General features: G+C 41.6%; 1 protein-coding gene across 5 annotated transcripts in view; it reads right to left on the bottom strand.

Annotated features, from left to right (window-relative positions):
- The window catches only part of TOX (thymocyte selection associated high mobility group box), an 831,700-nt gene that overhangs the window by 68,426 nt on the left and 736,363 nt on the right, over positions 1–26,911 (bottom strand). For all 5 annotated transcript variants that reach the window (XM_044065484.1, XM_044065480.1, XM_044065481.1 and 2 more), the window contains 2 exons: positions 12,578–12,658; positions 11,895–12,284 (listed from right to left, as the gene is read on the bottom strand). In XM_044065484.1, the coding sequence (XP_043921419.1) occupies positions 11,895–12,284; positions 12,578–12,658 (471 nt within the window). The remainder of the gene's footprint in view (positions 1–11,894; positions 12,285–12,577; positions 12,659–26,911) is intronic.

Here is a 26,911-nt window from a genome sequence, read left to right as displayed (position 1 = left end):
TACTTGCTGTAATCTGGACTGGCTAACACAGGAGGTCCTCCCAAAGCTTCTTTAAGCTTCTGGAAGGCCTGCTCACATGCTGGGGTCCACACTAACTTATCTGGCCTGCTCTTCCTTGTCAGGTCTGAGAGGGGAGCAGCTATGGTACTATAACTGTGGACAAACTTTCTGCAGTACCCTACTGTCCCTAAAAATGCCCTCAACTGCTTTTTAGTAACAGGTGCAGGCCATGCCTGAATGGCTTCCACTTTGGCAGGTTCTGGCCTTATCATACCACTCTATGTCCTAGGAAGGAGACCTTTGCCATACCCAACAGACATTTGCTCAGCTTAATAGTCAACCCTGCCCTCTGTAGTCTGCCCAGCACCTCCCTGAGATGCTGAAGGTGGTCTGTTCAGGAATGGCTGTAGATGGCAATATCATCTAGATAAACCCTCCTGCTCCTACTAGGATATGATCTACCAGCCCCTGGAAAGTCGCTGGGGCATTCTTCATTCCAAAGGGCATCTCTGTGAACTCATACAAGCCAAAAGGAGTCACAAAGGCTGAATTCACTCTAGCACTGGGCATCAAGGGCACCTGCCAGTAACCCTTGGTATGATCAATGGTTGTAAGATACTTAGCCCCACCCAGCTGCTGTAGGGCCTCATCTCTTCTAGGCATGGGGTAAGCATCTGACTCTGTGTGACTATTTAATTTCCTGTAGTCTACACAGAACCTGGTGCTGCCATCCTTCTTTGGCACCAGCACCACTGGGGAGGCTCAGGGACTGTTGGACTCTTGAATCGCCCCTAGTTCCAACATCTCCTGTACCTCCTCTCTCAGAGTCTGTTTGACTCTCTTAGGCACTCTATAAGGGGCCTGCCTAATAGGCCTTTGGGGTCCTGTATCCACCTGATGCTGCACCAGGTTGGTGCACCATGGTCTCCCAGTGAACATGTCCCCAAATTCCTGCAACACTGCTTGGATTTCTCGAACCTGGGTAGGAGACAGCTGTTGGAACATTGCTACTCCTTCCACCACGGTGTCAGCCCGAGCCTCACTCAGGAAATCAGTCCCCAGATCTCCCTCAGACTCCTCCTGCAATCCACTGCAAATGCTCAGCACAAGGACCTTCCTATCATGGTAAGGTTTCATCATATTAACATGGTACAATGTGTGCCCACCTTCTGCCTAGCAGTTCCACCATGTAGTTAACATCACTTACCTTTCTTACAACCTTGTAGGGTCCCTCCCAAGCTGCTTGCAGCTTGTTGCGTCTGACAGAAATGAGAACCATTACCTGCTTACCCACAGCATACTCTCTAGCTCGAGCATTCCTGTCATACCACACCTTTTTCTCTTGTTGGGCTTCTGCCAGGTTCTCCTGAGCCAAGCCCATAAGTTCCCTGAGCCTTGTCCTAAGGTTTAGGACGTATACCACAACAGACTCCTTGTGAGACTTGCACTCACTTTCCCACTCATCTCAAATTAAATCTAGAGGTCCAATCACCCTATGCCCATACAGCAAATCAAAGGGTGAAAAACCTGTGGATTCCTGGGAAACCTCTCTGTAAGCAAACAACAGATGGGGCAAATATTTGTCCCACTCCCTCTTAAACTGATCTGCAAATGCCCATAGCATGGACTTGATTGTAGAGTTTAACCTCTCAACAAGACCATTAGTCTGGGGATGGTAGGGGGTGGTCTTCATGTGCTTCACCCCACAGGCCTTCTACAAACAAGCCAGCAAGTCTGACATGAAATTGGCACCTCTGACAGTCAATATTTCTTTTGGGAAACCTACCCTGCTGAAAACCTCTAAGAAAGCATTTGCCACCTTCTCTGCCTCAATGGAGGACAAAGCCACTGCCTCAGGGTATCGTGTAGCATAATCCACTACCAGCAGGATATACTTTTTTCCTGTGGTACTTGGGGTACTCAGAGGACACACAATATCCATAGCTACATTCTGAAATGCTCCTCAATCACAAGCAAAGGCATCAAAGGAGCTCTCACCTTGTCTCCTGTCTTGCCTACCTTTTGCCACTGCTCACAGGTCCTGCAGTACCCTGTTACATCTCTGGAAATTCCAAGCCAATAGAAGTTCTGCATAATACGCCTCATTGCACATTTTATGCCCATATGACCTGCAAAGGGAATATCATGGGCTATGGCTGGAAATGCCAGATGGTAGGCTCAAGGCACTACCAACTGCTGTACTCTCACACCTTCTAGCACTCCCTCAGGGGTCCACTCTCTGTATAATAACCCTTTTTTCCCAATATATAGATTCCCCCTTTCCTTGAGAATCAGGTGCCTCCCTAGCTACCTTCCTCAGGCCTTGTAATGTAGTGTCTGACAGCTGAGCCTGTCTCAATTCCCTCCTTGTAACCCTTCCCAGCTCCACTTCCACAGGAAGTCTAGCATCCTCTGACAGTTGTGCCTCACTGTCAGCCTGGGTACTACTACTCACTTCTACCTTTGCAGCCACTCTGTCCAAGGGACCATCAGTACCCAGAAGTAGCTGTGGCTCATCTTCAGTCTCACTGCTACAGCATAGCTCACTCCCTGAAGTAACCACCTCAGCAGTCCTGGCTGCAAGTATGCAGTCTGTCTGGGTCTCTCCCAAGCTACCAAAACCACATGCTTGGCTCCTAGCCTCAATGCGTGTAACTGCACAAGCACATGGTACTGCCTCATCCAAATCCTTCCCTCTCAGGACATCTGCAGGATGGTAGGTTAGTATCCTTGTTGTCCCAAGACAACCTACTACTGGCATTTTGTCTTTTCCACTTACTGGCTCCCTCACCTTTTGTTCCCCACCTTGCCTCTGTGGACACCTGTATGCCACATGGCCCCACTGGGTGCATTCAAAACACTTAACCCTAGGTCCTGGACATGTACCCTGACTAGTGGCTACCCCTGCTACTGGCAGATTATGTTGGGGCAGTCTGTGCTGCCCATTATGGGTTCCTTTAGACCCATGATCAGTACTGGGGGTCCCCTTCCTGTGCAGGGCTGCCCTGCTAGCCAGATTTAGGTCTCCCTTCTTCCACAACTCATTTGAAGTAGCACATTGTCTATCAGCTAACCAGATCCTCATGTCCTCAGGCAAAGTGCTAAGGGCTTGTTCCCTCTCCAAAAGGTCTGCCAGCCCTTCAAAAGTGGTGACCTGACATCCACTCACCCACCTATGGAAATAAGTGCTCAATTCAGCAACATATACACAAACACTTTCATCTGCCTTGCGTCTATGCTCACAAAACTTTTTCCTATCCGTTTCAGGTGTTAGCTTAAAAACTCTAATAGACATTTTTTTACAACAGTATAAAACATGTGACGTCAGATATTTTAGATAATACAGTTACAGCTTTACCATGGAGTAAGGGGGTCAGGAACTGTACCCAGAGCCCTATGTCAACTTCATACTGTTTACATACCCTCTCAAACATATGACTGAAACTATCAAAATTAGCCCCCTCTTTAAACTGCAGAAGAAATTTACTGACCTTTTTTGCTTCTGGGGTCCAGTTACTCCCTTCCCCATTACCTCCACGACTCTGGCGAAGAGTCAGCATCTCCTTCTCATGCTGCCTCTGCCTCTCTTTTTCCTCAGCCTGCAGACATAACAGTTTCTCATTCCCCTCACTCTCTAGATGCCTCAAATCTCTCAGCTGCTTCTAATTCCACATGCCTGGCCTCCAACTCAAGTCTATTTAGCTCCAGCTTGATTTTTAAGTCCACTGCAGAAAGGTTGAGCTGTCCATTCTCCGAGGGTATTACATCTCCACTGCCAGTCTGATTGTCCTCCTGGTTGCTGTTTTCTGATGCAGCTGTAACCAAGGCTGCAATCAGGTCTGCCTTAGTCAGGTTTCCATGTACCAATCCCCTAGCCTGGCACATCTCCGCCAGCTGGCTACTTGTCAGCTTTCCATACTCCTCTGCTGACATGTTGCCTGCTCACCCTGACTAACTAAGCTAAGAAAAGAAATAAAATAATTGTGATCTGAACTCTGATTATTCACTGCATGGCTGTTTTAGAGTAAAAAAAAACTTCAAATCTCACAGTACACAAGCTAAAAGATTCTCTATACCCACACCACTACAAGCCAGTTAGTATTTGACAACTAATTAATATGCGATGTGGATATCCCACCGCTGTCAAACAATTAATATGTGATGCCCGTGCCCTGGCCCAGCAATCAAGGAGCCTCAATCCTCACCACTAACACCAGAGAGGGTGTGTCATATATAAGGAAAGGATAACAAATACACACAGTAAAATGCAATTTCCCTTAAGAGGACACAGAGATCAGTCCGGGGCTGGTTGCTTCTTGCTCTCCAGGTCCCCCAGTAAGGCTCCCCACTGGCTCAGCTATAGGGTCCAGATCTCAGCCTAGTGGGCAAGCTAAAACCTCTGACATCCTCTCTGTCCAACCAGTGCTTTGTGTCCCTGCCCAAGTAGCTGATACACACATGCACTTTGAGATAAGAGTTTATACAACCACACAGACACTTCTGGGGAAGGCTGGCCCAGTTTCTCCAGCTGTGCCCCTTTCTCCCAGACTATATGGTAGTTCCACTTGCCACCACCCACTAATACTTATCAGCAAGTCAAAGGCCCTTAAAAGGGTGTCCAATTATTACTGTGCAATATGATTATCCAATTGGTAGTATAGCCCATGGCTAAAGCTATTAGAGTGGCTTTATACAATTTCACCAAAGGGAAGCAAGTACTCTTAAGAGCTTAAATTATCTCTACACAAAACAGCCACAGTTGAAAGGTTTTAAAATATTTAATAATAAATAATTAAAACCACAAGGCAATATGTTCTACTACACAGTGCTAGTCATGAGTTCAGAGATCAGACAGAAATACTTAAAATAAATCAGTAGTACAGTTCCGACATCACAGAAAACACTTAGTGTAATCATTCTAGTTCCTAGCTATTTCTAAAAGAAAACACAAGTCTAAGATAACTTACATATGAGCAAGACAGTGCTGTCAGTTGGATGATCAAGTCAAAAATGCTTAATGCCTTCTGATTCTCTCTGTTTAAATTGCTATTGCAGTCATGAGTCCCATTACATCATTTTTTACACTTTCCTGGTGTTCCCAGGCTGACAGAAACTGCATTTACATTCTTTTACACCCAGGCAGAAACCAGAGCAATAAAGGAAATTCCACATGTAAATTCTGGTCATTAACTTTAGCCTTAAAACAATAGGCAGGAAGCCTTCATCTAGCCCGGCCAGAGCCGAATTGTAAACATCAAAGACAGTCATGAAATGCTTGAGTTAGCTTTCTTTACAGCAGAGGGCAATGCTGCTACATTGTTTTAAGTTCAGCATTTCACAGCATATTCTTTCATTTAAGAAAACAAGACTGTATTTCAACATTCATATTTACAAATGACAGAATTATATACCAAATTCTATTTGACTAGCTGGCAGCCTTCACCCATCTTTACCAGTCTTCACACAGTGCATTACTATAAACAAAGAATAATATCATGTCACCAAGCCAACCAGTAGCTTGTCCAGACTGACATAACCTAGCAGTATGGCATCACCCTGCAATATGCAATGCATTCAGGGAAGAGAGTGCTGCAGGAAGTAGGACTCATGTCCACAAAAAGTGGCCAGAAATATAACAGCTCCTGAATGGACTATTACAGAGATGCATACATTGCCTGAGGTGTAGGGCAGGGTTGTATCATGGTTAAGATTGATACCGGTCAACTGTCTCTCATAAAAGTATGGTTTGTAACCACAACTATATGTCTCCACTAGCAGTAATTTCTGCAGTACAGTCATCAAAATCAGAATTAATTCCTTATACTGGTTGACTCTACAAAACAGTAAGAGGGGAACATTTATGCATTGCAATCCCATGCTGTCAAGATAATTCATAGCATAAATCAGAACATCTGCTGTGAAGTAATCTTTATGAGCCCACCTTCTTATCACCTTCTTATCACTGATATAATTTAGAACTTACATGCTACATGCTAATGCTAAGAAATATAAACATGTAGGATTCAGTTTAATTTGAAGCACAATGCACAACTCTACTTATCTTTTTTACTCATTAACTCAGTTGTGCCTCAGCATTAAAATAATTCACTAAACATCCAAATGATGTAATTTTCTTGTCCACAACAGAACTCCAAAAGTCCAGCACACTGAGGTTAACAGTGACAATGCATAAGTCATCATTAACCTGACTAGTTTTCATCTAAAGGGTCTAAAGCAACTCCACTGAAGGCTTTGACAAGGTAGGACAGAAGTTATGAATTTCTTATTTTTATCTTAAAGTTTTTTTTTTATTCAATTGTTTTAATTTGTTATCCCAAGTAAAATGCTTGATGTGACAAACTAATCTTCCTGTACATATTTAGGCTGCTGTAATACACTTTACTTGAACTTGAAAGTTATGGCAGCTCTGCTCAGTGCAAAAAAAAAAAAAAAACATTACACAATATCTGTCTGGGCACAGAAAGTGAACTCTCAAGTCCCAGTGTGTGGAACTCACATCAGGTGCAGGACAGGTAATGTATCCTCAATAAGATAAGTGTTTTAGTCAACAAGGCCCTGGCATAGTCAGCCCCCACCCCCACCCCCACCCCCAGCTTACCTTATATATACTGCTCAGATAATGCCACTTATTATCTTCCTTCCTTTAACAGAAGGTGTTTAACCAACGAAGTCTTGCATGGTCAGTCCCCAGGTTACCTTAAGAGTGTACTGATCAGATAATGCCACCTACCAACTTCCTTACTTTAACAGAGGGTGTTTTAACCAACAAAGCCCTGCATGGCCAGTCCCCAGGTTACCTTAAGAGTGTAGTGATCAGATAATGCCACCTACCGACTTCCTGACTTTAACAGAGTGTGTTTTAACCAATAAAGCCCTGTATTGCAAGTCCCCAGGTTACCTTAAGAGTGTGATCAAATAATGCTATCTACTGACTTCTTTCCTCTAATAGGTTCCGAGGGACCACCCGTAGTGCACTTGCTGTCATTCTTGAACTTAAATAGCAGCTTCCTTTTACAACATCCTGTCTTGGCAGACCCAATGATTTCACAAATTAAAAGATCTTTAAAGCAGTTCGTAAAGCACATTATTTCCACTGAGCAGCTGATTTCAGTTAAGAACTACTCCTTAAGCAATTTACTGCAACACATATTTTTATTGTATTTATTTTGTTTACTACTCAGGTTCACCGAAACATCTGTTCGATTCATTTGATAATCTTACTATATAGAAAGTTAAAGAATAAGGCAGTGATTTTAACTCATCAATGTAAGTTTCAAAACATCAGTAGAACTGTAATAGGCTACCATATCTTCTCTATCTTACATTTAAGATATTTGTGAGTTTATTTTGGTTGCAGCCTTCCTCTCCTGATTTGCATTTATGAAATTTTCAGTAAGTTTTCATGACATGGTTCTGATTTTATCCCTTAAATAATAAGGACATCCAGAAGATAGGTGTGTGCAAATCTATATTACACAGCAGAGAAAACATATAAACTGAAGCCACTACCATTCTGCAATAATTGCAATAGATATTTGCTTTTAGAAAAAATGTTCTTAAACATAATGCTTCTTAAATTTCCAATATTTTTATAAGTAGTTATGTTTAAAGTCAGGCTCCATGCTGCAGAAATATGCAGCCTTGATTCTAACCAGGTTTTGATAGCAGCCCTGGCACTGGAAGATCTAAGCAGGGAGGTGGAGGAGTGAAGGGGTGTGGCACAGTCTCCTCTCCTCGGGGCAAGAGAGGGACCGTCATGCACTCACAGACATACAGAGTGGTGCAATCTACCTGCTGAAGGCAAGAGAGACCACTGCTCATGTTGTAGGGGAAGGGGAAGAGCTACTTGAAGCTAACACACTGTGCAGCAGTAAGAGGATGTCTTTTTGCAGGGATCCCACTGCACGGCCCTCCCTGGTGCTGAACTGGATGTGTGCATGTTAATGATGTGGAGAAAAACAACAAAAGGATAAACAATCACATCACTCATCTAGGTCATCTATCACCCAATGATATTAGCATAGGTCAATTATCAAACAAAGAGGATCTGATGGTCAAAAGGCAGTAGGGGATAATAAGTAAAAAAAAAAAGATGCATGTTAATAAAAGAAAAAGAAACCAAATGTATATAGATTTCACTATCTGAAACTAAACTCTTAAACTGAAATTAATGTTTGGTAGGTTTTAACTACTGTTTATTTCTGTTTCTTTTGGTTATGACAATATGCTGCCCTTTCTTGATTGTATGTCACTGATATGAGTCCCTGTTGGATTACCAAAGTTTCAAAACTTCAAACATCATATGGGCAAGGCAATATGATTGAAGTTTTGAAACTCTGAATATTTTGAATGGAGATCACTGTATAGCGTAGAACAGGAAATTTACAGGTTTGCTCATTGTAGTGTGATCTCAGAGTTGATTTATTTAATTAGCAGGAGGTGTGGGGGTGCGGGGGGATTTGCTTCCTTGCAATAATGCAAAAAAACAAAACATTTTGCTTTCATTTTTATTTATTTTTTTATTTCAAAGTTTGAAAACATTGATCATATGTTCTCGGTCGTATGATGTTCGAAGTTTTGAAACTTTGGTAATCTGATAGAGAGCCCACTTATACACAACTACACAGCATGGACCCACCTGTTCCACAGCTTAGACTGCCAGGCATCACATTAAATGGTTAGCACTTCTCTACTGGTGAATCTGCTTAATATAACAGATGTTGCTGCCCATAGCCCTAGGTGTGACGAGGCTGCACTTAGTGCATGTACATGTACTTCATTAACATGATTTATGTTGATCTGAAGAGGAACAGGGCATCGATATCAGGCACTGTTACAAAATGCCTGTACCATTTCTGCATATTTTTTTTTCTTGACATAATGCCAAATTTCTTGTCTCTGCAGTGTGACAATCATAGGTTCATAGGTAGGTACTAGGCTATCTGCCCAAGGGCATGTATAAGCCTAGCCAGAGTGTGTCGGCTTTCGCCACCCCATTGATTAATTAACTGAGCCTCTGTCAAGCAGAGCCAATGAAGTGATCCCAGGGGTGTATTTTCTGTTACCCATCCACTCGTCAAGGCTTCTCTTGAAGAGTGTTAGTGAGGGGATCTGCCTAATGTAGTTAGGAATTTTGTTCCAAAGCATGGGGAGTCTCTGTGACAGAAATCTATCCCTCCAGTATGTTCTACTTGTTGTTGTGGTGAGGTTTAGCTCACTAGAGCTCATGGCTCGCAGTGACTTGGATTTCTTTAGGTGGAGCATGTCTATCAATTCTAAGTTGGACATGGTTTTGTAACACATATAGTAATCAACAGTGTCTCAGCTGTTACCCTCTTCCCAGAGACAGCAGAACTTTCAGAGGATGCTCCATCCTGTAACTCCCTTGACAACTTTCCTATTCCTGACCACACTGATAAATTCAAGGCGATTAATATTACTGGCATAAATCCCATTAAGCCAGACAAGTTCCCAGTCCTCCAAAGGACCTGTGGCCCATGGGCAAGTCCTACAGAGTACACAAGCTTTGTAAGTGCACTGTGTGTGTTGCATCCTTATTTAGGGCTACTAATTTATTTAACTGTTTATTTATGCATTTACTTACTTATTTATTTATTTATTGATTGATTGATTGATATTTGTTTATCAAGATAGTACACTGATCAACACTGACCAATTTCAGGCTCAACCCAAGTAAAATACAAGACATTTCAAAAACAAAATAAGAATAAAAATATGGAAATGTAAGCAACTACACAGTAGTTCAGAGAAATTACATAGAAAACAATGTGTATATACATTCCAGTGACCAAGCACAGTACAATGTACAATCAAGCAGAATGGAATGTACAATATATATTAGTTTCTCAACTTGAAAATGGCGACAGGTTAGGTGATATGTCCTGTGTTGAAGCAGGAGCACTCGGTTTGGATGAAGCAGTACTTTTTGAGTTGCATTCCGAATTTGGAATAAGTGTTGATTTCCTTAATGTCAATGAGGAGAGCTTGCCAAAGAGTAGGTGCCTGAGAGGAGAAAGCATGTGCAGTGCTGTGGAGTTTGGTTCTAGGGGTAATGAGAGTTGGTGTGACAGAGTATGTGTAGTGCTGTGGAGTTTGGTTCTAGGGGTAATGAGAGTTGGTGTGACAGAGCATGTGTAGTGCTGTGGAGTTTGGTTCTAGGGGTAATGAGAGTTGGTGTGACAGAGCATGCACAGTGCTGTGGAGTTTAGTTCTAGGAGTAATGAGAGTTGGTGTGACAGAGCATGTGTAGTGCTGTGGAGTTTGGTTCCAGGGGTAATGAGAGTTTGTGTGACAGAGCATCTGCAGTGCTGTGGAGTTTGGTTCCAGGGGTAATGAGAGTTTGTGTGACAGAGCATCTGCAGTGCTGTGGAGTTTGGTTCCAGGGGTAATGAGAGTTTGTGTGACAGAGTATGTGTAGTGCTGTGGAGTTTGGTTCTAGGGGTAATGAGAGTTGGTGTGACAGAGCATGTGTAGTGCTGTGGAGTTTGGTTCTAGGGGTAATGAGAGTTGGTGTGACAGAGCATGCACAGTGCTGTGGAGTTTAGTTCTAGGAGTAATGAGAGTTGGTGTGACAGAGCATGTGTAGTGCTGTGGAGTTTGGTTCCAGGGGTAATGAGAGTTTGTGTGACAGAGCATCTGCAGTGCTGTGGAGTTTGGTTCCAGGGGTAATGAGAGTTTGTGTGACAGAGCATCTGCAGTGCTGTGGAGTTTGGTTCCAGGGGTAATGAGAGTTTGTGTGACAGAGCATTTGCAGTGCTGTGGAGTTTGGTTCTATGGGTAATGAGAGTTATAGTAGCTTGTGTGTAGCATTTCAGGTTGTATGAGGAGTTTTTTCTTGATGCCTATCTGCAACGGGAGAATAAATGTGTGACGCTGGAGTAGTTTGTAGAGCTGAAATCCTAAAAGTAGGCTATATCTTTAATTTATGGGTAGCCATTCGGCTTCTTCTGGGGTGATACAATGAGGCTCGCAGAGAGTTGAGTTTGTAATGAATCAGTAGATGCTGTTAGAGGTACTCTTGGGTGTGGCAATGTTTTTCTTGGAGGAGAAGCAAAAAATGAGAGGCCATATTCAACTTGAGAAAGGAGAATGCATTGTCAATGGCTGCTTTGGTTGGTTGGGATAGAAAAGGGTAGATCTTTATGGCCCAGAGGAGTAGAGAGTTTATTTTGGCTCTCACTTTATCTATGTGGAGATGGAAGTTTAGTGACTGATCTAGTCATAGTCCTAGGTATTTGAAGGTGAAAGCTGTCTCTGTTGAATGGTTGTATAGGTCAAAGATAGTTAAAAAGGTGCTTGGTGAATTTTCTGTGTAGTTCTAAACAGCATAGTTTTGTTCTTGGTGGAAATCATAAGAAGTATCATAATGTACGCAGTCAGAATAATTGGAAACACTGGGCTACCCTGTCCTTTGTGATAATCCAAGCTAAACACATTCCACATATGGTAACTGTGGGCATTTATATTTTGGAATGGGTTCCTTGATCTGCTTTTACCAGACTATTCAACTGCATTTCTAAGCCATAACCAGTGAACAAAGGTTCATTTCATCTTTCAGTAATGCAGGAGCATTTGGAGCAAAAACTACACAATTCTGAATATAAACATGCATATAAAACTGTCATATTACAAAATCAATTGATTTAATTAAAACATTAGTTGTTACATCTTTCTTTTTCAAATGCCTCCTTCGTATCCTGTCACACATATTTCAACATCGGGAAAGGTATCTGTATACTTCAGTCTGCATGAAGTGGCTGGCACCACTGAAACTGTGCATTTTTGGCCTGCTTATAGATTAAGCTGTTAATCAAAACACCTTGAGAATTGAGTATCGTATGAGTCACACTAACCTGTTGCATTGTTGGAGAGTGAAGTGAAGGCTGGACTGGCATTGATATTTGATGGTTTCCTAACTGCTGATGCATTGTGATTTGCTGATGTTGCTGCATATTAAGATGTTGGTGGAGAGGCGGACTGATCTGAAGTGGAGGGGGAGGAGACACAGCCATATTTGCTATGGAAACAGTCACTGGCATTTGAGAATTGGGCTTGGGAGCAATACTCCTTGGGAGGCTGGGGTGCATGGTGTTTATGTGGGAATTCATCCCAGATTGTTGGTGATATGGCCCTCCAATGTAAAGTGCAGAATGGGCTTGTGATGGCCCATGAAACACTGCTTGCTTTGACGTCATCATCTGTGTTGGCTGTGATGTCTTTACATCAGCGGGGTCACTGTAGCTCTGACAAGACAGAATGAAATTAAAAATAGTTTAAATGGGTGTAATCCGTAACAGATTCATTACATACCTGTTTATCTGCTTAATACTATGTACATATGGCAGTCATTTCCTAATGTGAATTATGGATTTAGCAGTTAACAGGCATTAAATATCTGACAAATGATTTTAAAATCACGGAAAACACAGTATGTAAACATAAAAGTGTTTTTGCAATCATGTTGTTATACAACAGAACCTGCTGTTGTCTTTCGCAATGTTATAACAAAGTAACACTGAGAAACTGATAATGTTACCTTAGATACAAGGCTTGCTCTGTAAGCTGCTAGCTGTTTCAGATATTCTTTTTTGGCAGCTTCAGTTTTCTTTTTGTACACCTGCAAAGCAACAAAGACATTTATTAGTTGACTGCATCTGTTCAGTTTAGCAAACTACTTGGCTACTGTCCAACATAAACATTGTCAAGGTCTCTACATATTAGACAGAATTCTGAAATATGCTACTCTCTGAGAGGAGGCAGTACCTAAAAACACACTAAATCGTAAATAAATGTTTTGAAAAATGTTTTCCCTGCTACAACTGCATCACGTCCAAGGAGACTGCACATACAAATGAATTTTTAAATAAATAGAAGGAAAAATTTAGTATTGCTCATGATTTTCTAAGGTAGGATAGAATAAACACATTTTATTTGTATTTTATTTTATTTTTATTTTGCAAAATATGCATGCTGGAGTTGAGTGAGAACTGTGAACATGCTACTGATGTGAGGTTCTGTGAATACAAATAGTCACTTTTCTATCTCCTATGACAACACCCTTTGATTAAAATGCAGAGCTGATATTTGCCCTGGATTCTTAAGGAAGAGATTGGGAATTATAACCAGTCCATCTGGAAGTTTTCTGAGAAATGAGTGAGTGACTACTTGATCTTTAAAGTATTCCTGTTGAAGGTAGAGGAATTGCTTTGGGCTAACAGGGAACTGTCTTCACATGAGTGAAAAATGAGTTACCACAGGGCCACAAAACCCAGTACAGTGAGACTCGGAAAGAAGACACGCACACACACACACACACACACACACGCGCACACACGCGCACACACACACACACACACACACACACACACACACACACACACACACACACACACACGCACACACACACGCGCACGCGCGCACACTTGCACGTGCACACACACACACACACACACACGCAGAATCCTGGGGCGGGACTATCCCAACACTGCAAGAAAGCTCTTGTAGAACACTGCTTGGAGAAAAGTTGTGCATAGATCCATCTCAAAAATGTACTCTGCAGCTTTGAACCACACAAACTTAGTAAGACCATTTATACATGATAAGTTAAAGGCTGCACTTGGGAAGAATAACAGATCTAGTGATTTACTCATTTATACACCACCTAGCTTGTCCTCCAAATACACTTCACAAATCTTGGAAACAGCTCTTTATCTAACCTGTACCAAGCCACCCATGTTTTTACAGGGTTCTTTTATTGATGCTGACCTGAGATGATTTCACAACAATTGCATATGACAACACATGCTGCATAATTGATTGTTTTGTTCTTAAATTTACTATTATAATTTTTATTTCAGCTTTTTTCTCTATGCCTGTTGTACAATTGTTCTAAAAATTAAATGCCCTATATGTTTTAACTGTTGTAATTTTTTACATATTGCCTTAGACTTCTGTTCTCCATCATAGTATCCTTCTAGATGATTAATATTTTATCAGTGCATTTACCTAGCAACCAAAAACAAAAGCACAAAAATGTATAACAGCTTGAGTCACCCTAATTCTACTTAGGTATTACGGTTTGAAAATGAGTTGGCATGTCTAGATTTAGTAACATGTAATTGTGCTGTCTATCCACTACTGTTAATGCAGCACTGAATTTCCATTTATAATTCTCAGTTTCAATAACATACAGCTGTTGTGGTCTAGGAAGTTATGTTTCATTTCACTGAATTCTGGTCACCACATGCTGTACGGAATAGTAGTATCTCTGCAAATCGTTTAGTGATCAGTCTTTAAAAACATATTTTTTTTAAATAGCATTTTACAGATTGACCCAGTGAGTACTCATTAGGTTTCTATTTTTAATATATCAGGGAAAGATATTTTCCATTTTAATAGAAAAAAGAGTATAAATGAAATAAAAAGATTGCCTGGCATACTACCATCTTCAAATGTAAATCGCACACGGTGCGAACAATCGTAATCATTTACATGGATGACATATGCGTATACATACACACACAATATATACACATTTATCCACACCCGTCAACAATGGCAATCATCTAGAGCAATGTTCACACCTCCAGGTGACTGGCCCTGCTGCTCTTGTTCTTTCATACCACACACACACACACACACACACACACACACACACACACACCTACTTCATGTCTTTGGAATGTAGGAAGAAAGTGGACCACCTGAAGAAAACCCAGGTGAATGCAATGAGGGCATGAAGACTCCACAAAGAAGGCACCACAGCCAAGAATCAAATCAAGGAACCTCTTGATGTGAGACAACAATACTGCCTACTGCTCCACTCTGCAACTCACACACACACGCACACACACACATATATGTGTATGCTTGTGTGTGCATGACACACTGACATATATGTATATACATACAGATGAAAACATGCATTTATATGTGACTGTGTGTGTCTGAAAATATTTTTTTTTTAACAGTGTCATAAAATAGACTTAGCAAGTCAGGCTTAAACTAGATGCACTTTATTTTTCATGTAAAGACGGAAACATAAAATCTGTTTTATTTTCTATGAAAGTAACTGTTGCTGAGTTACAATATTAAACTCTAAGGCAGATATATTTTCTCTCTGCATAACTATACAAAATATTATGTTGCAAGTGACTTTTTTTTATATCACGCCCTCACTTAATAATCACCAAAAGCTTGTTTAGGTTTTATAAATTTATTGAAGTTAGTTGACATTTTAATTGGTTCTGCTTGTCTTTACACTTATACCTAAAGGCTACTATATTACACGTAAAGAATAATGCTAAACAGGGCTGCATTAGCAATGTACTTTTACCATGAAATATCACTACAACATAATTTGACCATCAAAATTAAAGCTTTAAGTGGTATGCTAACATAACATCAGCCCTATAAAAAACATATAGGTCAAGCTGCACAAACCTGTTTTAATGAGTGAAAAACAATTCTGTTTTACTCATGCAAACATGCGTGAATGGGCGTACCTTCGTTGAAGGTTGTGTGTCAGGGCTGGTAACTCGGCATGTAAAAATCAACTACCAATCATTAGCGGACCGGAGTTCCGCTGTGGTGACCCCTAACCGGGAAAAGTCAAAAGACACAACAACCCCTAGAGAAAAAAAATGGATGAGCCGTACAGCTTCAAGACATTTTTTGAAGGGAAGAATGAACAACTACCTTAAAATATTTAAACTTTCAAAATAACTTATGTTCCTCACAAGTAATGCTCAGAAACAATATAACCTGTACCTGTTCAACATCTCCTTAGTCAATATGGGTCTCTTCTGGCCTGCCTTAGATCTCTTCCTTTACTTTCAGTGGCTATGTTTCTGCTAACCTTCAACATTCCCTTTCTACTATTCTTCTCTTTGGTACACTAAATGTGACTGTTCTTCATTCCCACTCAAACATTTTAAGTCTCTGCAAACTATGTTTCAGTTAAAACATTGCTTCATTACTAATCTTGTTTCCTTTGAAGATTTTCAACAGATTCAGCCAAGCAAACCAAATTGTCCAGCACTAATTCAAAATACTGGCTTTTCATGGTCATTCTAATACAGACCTGATTTTTTTTTATGTGTGTGTTAGAATTTAATCAGTGTTATGATTTATACTGAGTAACCATATTATGTTAGAAAAGTGGCAGGCAGAATAATACAGTACAACCTTAATGGAAATGCATAATGTTGAAAAATAATTTCCTACAACAAGTAAATGCAAAGCTGGTAAAAGATAACTTTGTGACATCTAGTTATCCCCACAGAAAACAGATGTTCTAAACAACACTGGCTGAGTGTCGGCTCAGTTATCATAGAGGAATGAAGTCCTGACTAAGACACAGGTGACCTAAGTTTGATTAATCGCTAGGGTACCTGTGAGCTGGTGTGGGAGAGAAAAAGGGAGTGAAAAGTTCTACTATGAAATGCTGACTTCCTGAAAGCCAACAAGCTAAAAGGATGAAAAAAAATATGCCCAAAACACACTCTGGATTTATATATACTAACCCCACAACCTGTTGTGGAGGTTGGCATAATGGTTAAGGTGTTTACCTCACAGACACAAGATACAGGGCTTGTTTCTCACCTTTGAGGGAAAGTGGCCAGACGTAAAATGGCCCACAAAGGCAGCTAGAGGAGTACTCACCAATGAATCTACAACCAAAAAAGTGCAGCTACAGGATAACTGTGAATGAAGAAACTTGTCCATCCCTAGTATGGTACCCATGTTTCTAATGGACACAGGCACCCTGTAAAGGGTTCATCTCCCAGGCCTGTGCTTACACTTTTCAAGCATACCAGAACTTGTCAGAGATTTGGGATGCATGGCTAAGTTTGGAAAGGCCCTTGTGGTCATTAGCCTAGTAAAAACCTATGAATCTAACTCCACAGTCACACCTACTTAAAGAATGGAGAAATGTTCCAAAACAAATGAATCACTGCTGGCATACACTTAGATGCTGCACCATCAATGATTTCCTATGGAAAACAGCATTTAGCATTATGCTGTTCATATTTTTTTCTGCATGCTCTTATGCCGTTTATATTTTTTCTACATGCTACTCACTCTTGGGCTATTTCATCTCTAGCATGTGTAGGGAGGCTGGGGTGACGTGGTCTTCCCAGTTTGCTTCTACACAGGGAGTGGGTGTTGTACCTACCCAGGGTGCATGCTCCCGGAACTGAATTCCAATGTATTTTGCATCTTGGAGATCTCTGCACATTGTAATGGTTAATTCCTGTACTACTTCCTGTTCATAAGAAACAAAGGTAAAAAGGACCCCTAATTCAACATCTGCAATACAAATGTAATCATAGCTGTATGGCTAGGATTCTTAGACTGATTCCTTATAACTTTAGAACTGCTAGATGTAAATGCAATTTAGCAAATACCTTTGGTCTCTCTGAATGGGCTGTCCTGTAAAAATACTTAATCCCTGTACCATATGGTTCTAACGATCAGAGTTCAAAGAGAGAGAGATAGAGAAAATTATATTTGATTTTGTCCCCCCTTCCCAAACATCATGCCTTTTCTTCAGTTAGCACATTCATTCCACCTCACTCCTAGCACAAACCATGGAGCAGTGACACAATTCTGCTGGAGGTTAGAAGATTTTTAATAATCCTTACAGCTGTGGTCCTGTTGTCCAGCAGATAGAGGGTAGTTCCTGTCTACATTGAACTAGAGTTACCATGTGGTGCTCCACACCTGAAATGCTTGGATGTAGTGGTGTATTCTTTACACGAGATCATGCCCCCAGATCCCTGACTACTGAATGCAGCACTGTACCGTTTGTCCAATGGTACGCTTATGGTATGATGCCTGCTAGGATAAGTGAGACAACTTTGACTGCTCACTCACATACTTTTGTTGCCATCTCTTCCAGTGTCCTGCACACAAACTGAAGCTTGGCTATGTAAGTCATAGGCAGGGCCCCACCCATCTATAGCACGGATATTTGTGAGGTAGTGACATTAACCATTATGCCAAACCCTCTCTGCACACCACACTTGTACTGAAGAATACATGCAACAGTATGCTATAAATGGTTTTTGAGTCTGTGACCCAGCATTGCAACTAGTTCATGAATATACATCTTTAGAAATGTACACAAATGCTACAAACATAACATAGAAGCACATCCTTCTGATTAGACTCAGATTTGTACATTAACACACTCTTCTGCAACTGCTTTAGTAGAGCTGAATTCAGGAGTTTTCATGGCACTGCATTAGATGAGTTGTATAAGCCAATCTACTCTAAACAGTTTAAAATGTTAGAATTTTATAAATGCTCTCCATCACAAAAAGCAGCTACTTCACTGCTAATTATTAAAATAACTCTACACTCACATTTTAATACATTTATTAAAAAGCACATTTTGCAAATCAAATTGATTTTTGTAAAGTATTTTCATTAAACAGCATAAACAGATATGTGTATACGTAAAGTCACTAAGCAATGAACTAGATAACATGAAAAAGCAATCTGCAATATACACTATACCTAGTTCACAAACAGGGCAACAAGTATGCTTTACATCACTTATTTACTGTTAAACATTTACATAATTGATGAAGCAGAAATGTGAGACAAGCAAAGGCAGAAGTCGTGACTTTATTGAAAGTCCTTATGTTTTAATTAAAAATGAAATAGTCAACTGATACCACTATTAAATGTTGCATTTAAAATTAAATTATAGTACCTTTCCCCAACTTCATTAATGGATGTGATCGACACATTCTGATATATTTTTTATGTCATAGAGAATTCTGTTCTAATCAAACTTTTTTTCACAATTAATTATCTCTACTAAAGAAAACATAATCACCTTGCCTAATATCAAATAGTGATGGTGTAGTCATGACAGACTTCAAGCTCTTCTTAAAGCATTGGGAACAGATGCAGAGTTTCAAAAAGTAATGCAGTAATTACTCATTTGGATGGTAGTTATAAAGTTTGGGAGCCCAACACATACAGAAACATGTAGGCTCATTTGAGGTGTGCATAAGGTTGCCACCGTTTTAGATGCCCAAAGTGGGACATTTATTTGTAGAAACATGAGATTTTGCAGTACAAAACATTCCTATGGCCAATGCAAAGGACATGACTTTACTTTTTTGCCAACATAAAAGCTTATTCTTACAGCATTTGAGTTGCTTGTTCTATTTCTTATAAGATCTAAGCATTTCAGATACAAAATAATTGTTTTATGTAACTATTAAAGAAAATGTAGGAAATAGTTGTGTCCTAAAATCTCAGGATTTTTGCCATTTTTTTAGTATTTTTAGCAGGACATAACTGCGTAAAAAGGGATTGGCTCTCACAATGAGGGACAGGTGGTAACCCTAGGTGTGCAGTCTATGAAAAATCTATGCATGGATTGTATTATAAGTCACTTGTTGAAAAGCAGGTGAGTATGTGTTGCTTACAAGGAGTAGAGGGTGTGTGTGTGTGTGTGTGTGTGTGTGTGTGTGTGTGTGTGTGTGTGTGTGTGTGTGTGTGTGTGTGTGTGTGATAGTGTGATACATGCTTACTTTCCTAATTTGTCAACTTTGTTTCAGACAATATCACAAGTTTATTTTCTAAACACAAAGTTCAGTAAAGAAAGGAAATGCATTGTTATGATTTGTCACCTTCTTGAATAGGCACAGCGAACTGCTATCCCCACTTCAAGCAATGTAAACATATTACTGCCTTCTGACTGCTTGTTGATGTATTTAAATTTGCAGAGTAAGGCTTTAACAGTATATCTCCTGTAGTTCGGGGGGGGGGGGGACTGCAGTGGTAGCCGATTATGTATGAGCAGGAAGTAACCAAGTCTTACTGCCTTTTAATGTTCCTGTGAGACAAAGTAACAGTAATGTAGTGAAGGGAAACATCTTAACTGTTCCTAATTTTTAGGGGAAATCCATAATTTTGGCTCAAAATTTTATTCCATCTTCACTAAAAAATATTTTTTAATGAAAAGGTGATGAAATACAGTCATTATATACACATAACCATTACAGTTACAGACCTTGGTTATTATAAAAAAATATATATGTTAATTCACATTTTCTTTCTGTACCAACCAAGCTAATAGCACTGCTATTTAAAAAGTGTCCCTAATTTTGAGAATTTTTAACTAATATTTTTTTTTACTTTGTTCCTAATTCTGGAGGCAATAGCTTGAGACCCATGAGTGAAGATGATGGTTAGGTTTGCGTGTCCCCTGAAAAAGTAAGCTGATTGATCTCTTCTGATCCACTTAGCAGACATTTTTGGCAATCATTTAAGGTGCTATGACTCATGCCTGCCCCTTAATCCATCCATCCATCCATCCATCCATCCATCCATCCATCCATCCATCCACCCACCCATCCATTCATCTATCCATCCACAGCCCCTTTTCCCATTCTTTGCATATGTTGAATAGACAGACACTGTTACAGAGACAGACTCAGCTGCCTGGTGTGGCAAAGCATCTGTCATAGTGACTTATAATTGTAGGTTTAGTGAAGTCATTTGCTGGCGTGCCTTCTGTGCGGAGTCTGCATGTACTCCTTGCATTCAGTGGCCAAAAAGGTACTTTTGCAAACTGATAAAATCTTTTCTGTATACCAGGTGTTATGCCTGCCCTTTAAATTTGAACTGATGCTCTAGTGAAGTTGGACTTTCCCTACAAAAACAAACAGGTGCATGGTGAGGCAAGGTGCTAATCAGATTGACTTCTTACTCCAGTGAAAAAGTTTATTGACTGCTAGTTAATAGTGCCTTTTATGTGACACCCCAAGAATGTAACACCTTGTATGACCACATACATGGATGTAGATAAGTATTAAACTCCAGGTTTAATTTGTAAATTGATTAAATTAATGATTTTTGTGACTGTTTTGTAGCTGCCCCTAGTTGCTGGCTGTTTAGTTTTCGAATTGTTTCTATGAGTTGATTGCAGGCACATTGTTAAGCTTTTAGTGAGACCAGAATGCTAAAATGTTTGGATTAGATATTTACATAAGTAACAAAAAATAATGGAATGGATTATCATCACTGAGTAATCTGTGATTCATGCTGACAGTTTTCAGTATAAGTCTGCAATATCACTTTACTTTTTGTGTGCTTTCATGTCAAGGAGGAATATTTATTACTATGAGTGACAGTATTTAATAATAATGTCTGATCAATTAAGTTGCCAGTTTTACATAAGTCTGTAATTTTGCTTTATATTTTTTTATTAAAGAAAACATATGCCAAATTGAGTCTTTAACATAAAAATATTAGTTTTTATGTGCCAATTTTTAAATGATAAAGAGTACAGTTGTGTGCACTTACCATAAATGTAGATGTTTGAGTTTATTCACTGTTGCAGTCATCAGATTTGGGTTATCCCTGCCAGGGTAGCCCTCAGTCAGTCCGAATACCAGAGGAGTAGTATTTCTGAGTTGGTTGCTGTCACTTCAGGACTGACGTCAGGTCGTCAGTAGTATAAAGTAAGACAGCCGACACCATTACATCAGTTTTTCTTGCCCTAACTGTCAGGAGCCTCCAAGTGGGAGCCAGGATCTGGTGGAAGAACCCCACCAGTAGAAAGTAAATACCAAAAGGTTCCTTGTAAGGAAAGAGAGAGAGAGAGAGAGAGAAAGGGGGAGTGGAGGGAGAGAAACCAGGACTGCAACAGTGAATACACTCGAACATCTACATTTATGGTAAGTGTGCACAACTGTACTATGTTCTTCGTGTTTCACTGTTGCAGACATCACATTTGGGTTGATTCCCAAAGCTGAGGAAAAGGGTGGAGGCAGTCAAGAAGACTATGGGCTGGCCAGCGTGCCCTGCAAGACTACAGTGGCAAAGCCTGCCCTGGATTTGGAGAAGATAGGCAGGTGATAATGTTTGATGAAGGTGTGAATAGATGTCCATGTTGCAGCCTCCAGGATGTCCCTGGTGGGGACTCCTCTGAGGAAAGCTGTAGAGGTGAAGGCTGCTCTAGTAGAGTGAGTCCTGCCCACCTTAGTGGGAGGTTTCCCATGTTGCTTGCAGCAGAAATGGATGCAGTGTGCTATCCATTTGGAAATGGTTTGTTTTGATATGGCTTTGCCCTCTGCTCCTGCAGCAAAGCTGACTAACAATTGATCAGTCTTTCTGAATGATTTAGTCCTGTCTAGATAGAATCTGAGCTGTCTGTGCACATCTAGAGAGTGTAGTATCCTTTATCCCTTGTTTTGTGGGTTAGGGAAAAAGGTGGGCAAATGAATGGATTGGTTGAGAGCCACACTGGACACCACTTTTGGCATGAAGGATGTGTTAGTCCTGAGGGACATCCTGTCAGCATGGAAGATGATGAAGGGCTCTACCGCCATGAGTGCTTGTAGCTCGGATACTCTTCTGGCTGAAGTGATGGCCAGAAGCAAGGCTGTCTTCCAGGAGAGAAATTTTAACTCTGCTGATCCTGCTGGTTCAAAGGGGGGCAGAGTGAGCTTTTCCAACACAAAGTTTAGGTCCCAAGCTGGGGTAGGTGTTCTTCTGGCTGGCCTCAAGTTGCTAGCCCCTCTTAGGAACTGTTTGACGTGAGGGTGTGAGAAAAGTGGTTGCTCAGTGTTGAAATGACCAGAGATAGCAGAGGCATGAATTTTAACAGAGAACAAGGAGAGCTCACTGTGTAGCAGGTCAGCTAGGTGATCCAGGATGAGAGGGAGGGAGGGCTGTGCCATATCGGCTCCCTCAGCCTGGATCCAGGTGCAGAACCTTTTCCATTTGTCAGCATAAGACTTTCTAGTGCTAGGGTTTCTGGCCTCACATATAACATCTAGAACCTGTTTACTGAGATTGGCAGCTTGTTCAGTGGTCAGGGAATACGCCAGGCTGCCAAACTGAGGGTCTGCAATTGGGAATGCATGAATTCTACTTCCCTCTGGGTTAGGAGGGTTGGGATATGAGGGAGATGCCATGGTGGCAGAGGGGACAGGCTGCACAACAGTGGGTACCAGTGCTGGCAAGGCCAGTCTGGAGCAATTATAATTGTCCTCGGTTTTCCCTCCCTTATTTTAGACAGTACCCTGGTAATGAGAGGTAGTGGGGGAAAAGCATAGACCAAGAGGTTGACCCACTGGAAGGATAGGGCATCCATTTTCCAGGCTCTGCAGTGAGGCTCCCTGGTGCAGAACTTGCTGAGCTGATCGTTCGAGTGGGAAGCAAAGAGCTCAACCTTTGGGGTGCCCCATTTTTGAGTTATTAGGGTGAAGGTTCTTCGGTCTAGATGCCACTCATGTGGTTTCAGAAGATTTCTGCTTAAGTTGTCTGCCAAAGAGTTTAGAGAGCTTGGCAGGAATTGTGCTAACAGGTGTAGTTGCATGGCTGAGGATGTGTGCCAAAGGGTCGTGGCGAGCCTGCATAGAGGGTAGGAGTGAGTCCCTCCCTGCTTGCTGATATACCACATCACAGTGGTGTTGTCTGTTTTGATCAGTAGAGCCCCTGGGGAGAGAAAGGGCCTGAAAGCTGTCAATGCGAGCTGAACAGCTAACATCTCTTTTTGGTTGATGTGCAGATGTATTTGATGTGGGCTCCATTAGCCCTGTATGCACCTGATGTCCAGGTGTGCACCCCAGGCACAGTCTGATGCATCTGTGGTGAGGGTCTGGGCAGCATGGGGTGGTTAGAAGGGTAGTCCCTTGTTGTGGTAGCATGCTGCTGCCCACCACAGAAAATCTTTCCTTAGGCAAGGTATCATTGGTATAAGAGTTTCCAGGTCTTGGCAGTGCTGACACCAAATGTTTTTAGGTACCATTGAAGTTTCCTCATATGCAGTCTGGCATATGGAATGAGTAGAATGCAAGATGCCATGAACTCCAGAGCTTGCAGGATTTTCCTTGCAGATAACTGGGGTCTGGTGGCTAGTTGAGAGAAATAGGCTGTCAGGTAAGTTTGCTTTTCTGGTATAAGGAATGCCATCTGGGATGCTGTGTCCAGGCTTGCTCCCAGGAATATAATCTTTTGGGTGGGTACTAGTTTGTATTTCTTTTTGTTGACAGTGTACCCTAGGGAGGTCAGTAGGACCTTTACAAAGGCCAGGTGCTTGAGCAGCTTTTACAGACTGTCTGCCTGAATTAGGCAGTCGTTTAAGTATGGGTAAATCTGGATATTCCTTTGTCTGCAAAAAGCAATAGTGGGACCCAGACATTTTGTGAAAACTCTGGGAGCAGTAGATAAGCCAAAGGGAAGTGCAGAGAACTGAAAGTGCAGAGATCCTGCCCTGAAACACAGATATTTCCTGCATGATTCCCTGATTGGGATGTGGAGGTAGGAGGGTGAGCATTTTGAATTTTGGTATCACCAGGAAGGTGTTTAGAATGGATAGATCGAGGATGGGGTGCCAAGTGCCCTCTTTTCTGGGTACCAGGAAGAGCCTGGAGTAGAAACCTTGGCCTATCTGTTCTGCAGGAACATGCTCTATTGCCCTCATAGAGAGTAGGGAAAGGACTTGCTTTTTGGCCTCTGCCTACTATTTTGGAGGAAGATCTGGGAACCCTTTTGGGGCTGGTGGAGTGCGGAAAGAAAATTTGCATCCCTGGGACACTATGTTGCGGACCCAGTGGTCGTTGGTAAGGGTGGCCCAGGTGCTTGCATGGAGGGAGAGTTTTCCTCCTAGGGACAAGTGTAGCTGGGCACAGGGAGGGGGTGGAAGTGGAGAGTCATTGTGAGTTCTTACCATGAGGGGGTTGCTTAGCACTCCCTGGTTTTGCGGTGGGGGAACTCCAGTGCTCAGATCTCTGCATTCCATGTGGCTGTTGTCTGGGGGGGGGGTCTACTTCCCCACGGTATGGGTTGAACTGACCTGGAGGGGGCAGGAAAGGACCAGTGCTTGGAGGGGCAATGCCTACTGAACCTAGGTGGCTGGACCTGCAGGAAATCCTTAACTGTCTGCATAGATTTAGCTTTTTCTTCCATCTTTTTTAAGCCCTCCTCTGCCTTAGTGCCAAATAAGTTGTCTTTGTGCAAGGGTGCATCCAATAATTTGGATTTGACATGGTCTGGCAAGGGCTGTTCCTTAAGTCAAGCATGCCTTCTAAGGACAGAATCAGTGACTGCTGCCCTGCAAGATGCTTCTAGGGCATCAAAACCACACTGTAAGGTGTGCTTAGTTACTTGACTTGCAGAATGCATTAACTCTTGTAACTCTTTACTTTCTGCACAAGCAGGAAAATATATTTTTTTGTTTGAGGAGTTCCATGGTATGTTGCTGAAATTTTAGCGTATGAAACTGACAATTTAGTGCTCTAATAGCAAGAGTAGCAGAGGTGTATACTTCTTTACCCCATCTGTCTAATGCCCGGGAATCCCTATCTGAGGGGTTGGGTTTCTTAGCAGAAGTTGCTTTAATTCCTTTAGCCCCTTGAGAAATAACCTCAGGGTCAGCAGTAGGATTTTTGAAAAGAAATTTGTGTGAGTCAGGGACTCTGTAATACTGGTCAGGTTTCCTGGGAGCAGGAGGGAGGATGTCAGGAGTCAAACTAGATTCCATGAAATCATCATCCACAACATCCAGGACAGGAGGAATGGCCAAAGGTCTGTGCTGTGGAAGATCTAAGAATTCCCTGAGTCTCATTTTAGACTGAGGTAATCCTGACATTCCCATTGGAAATGCTCCCTTAAAGTATGTAGGGTTTCCCCAAAGGAAAAGTCCTCTGGTGGAGAGGCTGAAGGAATAGATTCCTCTGCATCAGAAATCTCATAAGCAGAGAGCGGTTGCATGTCTTCATATTCAGATGCATCAGAGTCAGCGGACTCCTGTTTAGATAAAACTACTGGGGACAAATCTTTTTCTTTTGGAAGGGGTAGCTTGGCTTCCCCTGATCAGCATTATAAGGTCTTCTGCCATTTTAAGCATTTGAGACTGAGGCAAGGAAGCAGGTGCCTGAGATTGGGTCATCAGTTTCTTGGGGGTGGTTCATACCCTGGGCCTTAGAAACTCAGTAGTTTTCGTAAGAACAGTAGATGTGAAAGAAGTCGTCGGTCTGTGTCGAGAATCGGTAGTGCAAATTACTTCCTCGGAAGCCAGTGCCTGCTCAGCAGCTCTGGACCCATCCAGGATAAAGACATCCACAGGATCCTTAGTCGATGAAGAGTTTTGAGGCATACCGGACTCTGAAAGGGTCTCAGTAGCGGCCTGCGAATCCACAGAAGCTGGCATCAGGGGTTGCGAAAGTGCCTCACTGAGGACTGGAGAACTGACGACTAGCTTAATGGAAGTGTCGGTAGGTTTGGACCTGTGCAGTCTGTCTCTGTCTTTATCCTTGCGAATCAACAAAACAGACAGACCCCTTCACAAACCAAGCACAGTCCAGAAGTAATCCAAAGGAAAACCAAGTATTCCTTTCACAAACCAGGCACAATCCAGAAGTAATCCAAAAGAAAACCAAGTATTCCAGCTATAAAATGTTCCACTGTTGTAAAATAGAAAGCACAATCCAGTTGTAAAACCTACTACCCTTTATTCTAAGCGCTTTTTGTCTCACTTATAGCGAGACTTCTTCAGAGAGTGGAACAGGTTTTATACCACAGTGTGAAGTAACTGTATGTGGTCTGAAGAAGTCTCTTGGTTTTCCTTTGGATTACTTCTGGACTGTGCCTGGTTTGCGAAGGGGTCTGTCTGTTTTGGGGATTTGTATGTATTTACTTGTTGCTGTCTTTATCCTTGCATTTTTTCAGAAGATCTGCTGTCGGATGGCTTACCGAAGCCATATCGGAATTGAAGAACTGAGAGTGAAAATATCTAGCTACAATAACGGACTTATGATGTATAGTTCTGGCATTGAACAAAGCACAAAAATGATGGCGAGGGACGTCGTGGTCTGGGCCTAAGCAAGTGATGCAG

This window comes from Protopterus annectens, chromosome 3.part0 (assembly GCF_019279795.1).
Source record: "Protopterus annectens isolate FY-2018-M chromosome 3.part0, PAN1.0, whole genome shotgun sequence".
In the NCBI taxonomy this organism is placed as follows: Eukaryota; Metazoa; Chordata; order Ceratodontiformes; family Protopteridae; genus Protopterus; species Protopterus annectens.
The sequence above is the reverse complement of the archived record's forward strand: the minus strand, read 5'-3'. Positions and strand labels throughout refer to the sequence as shown.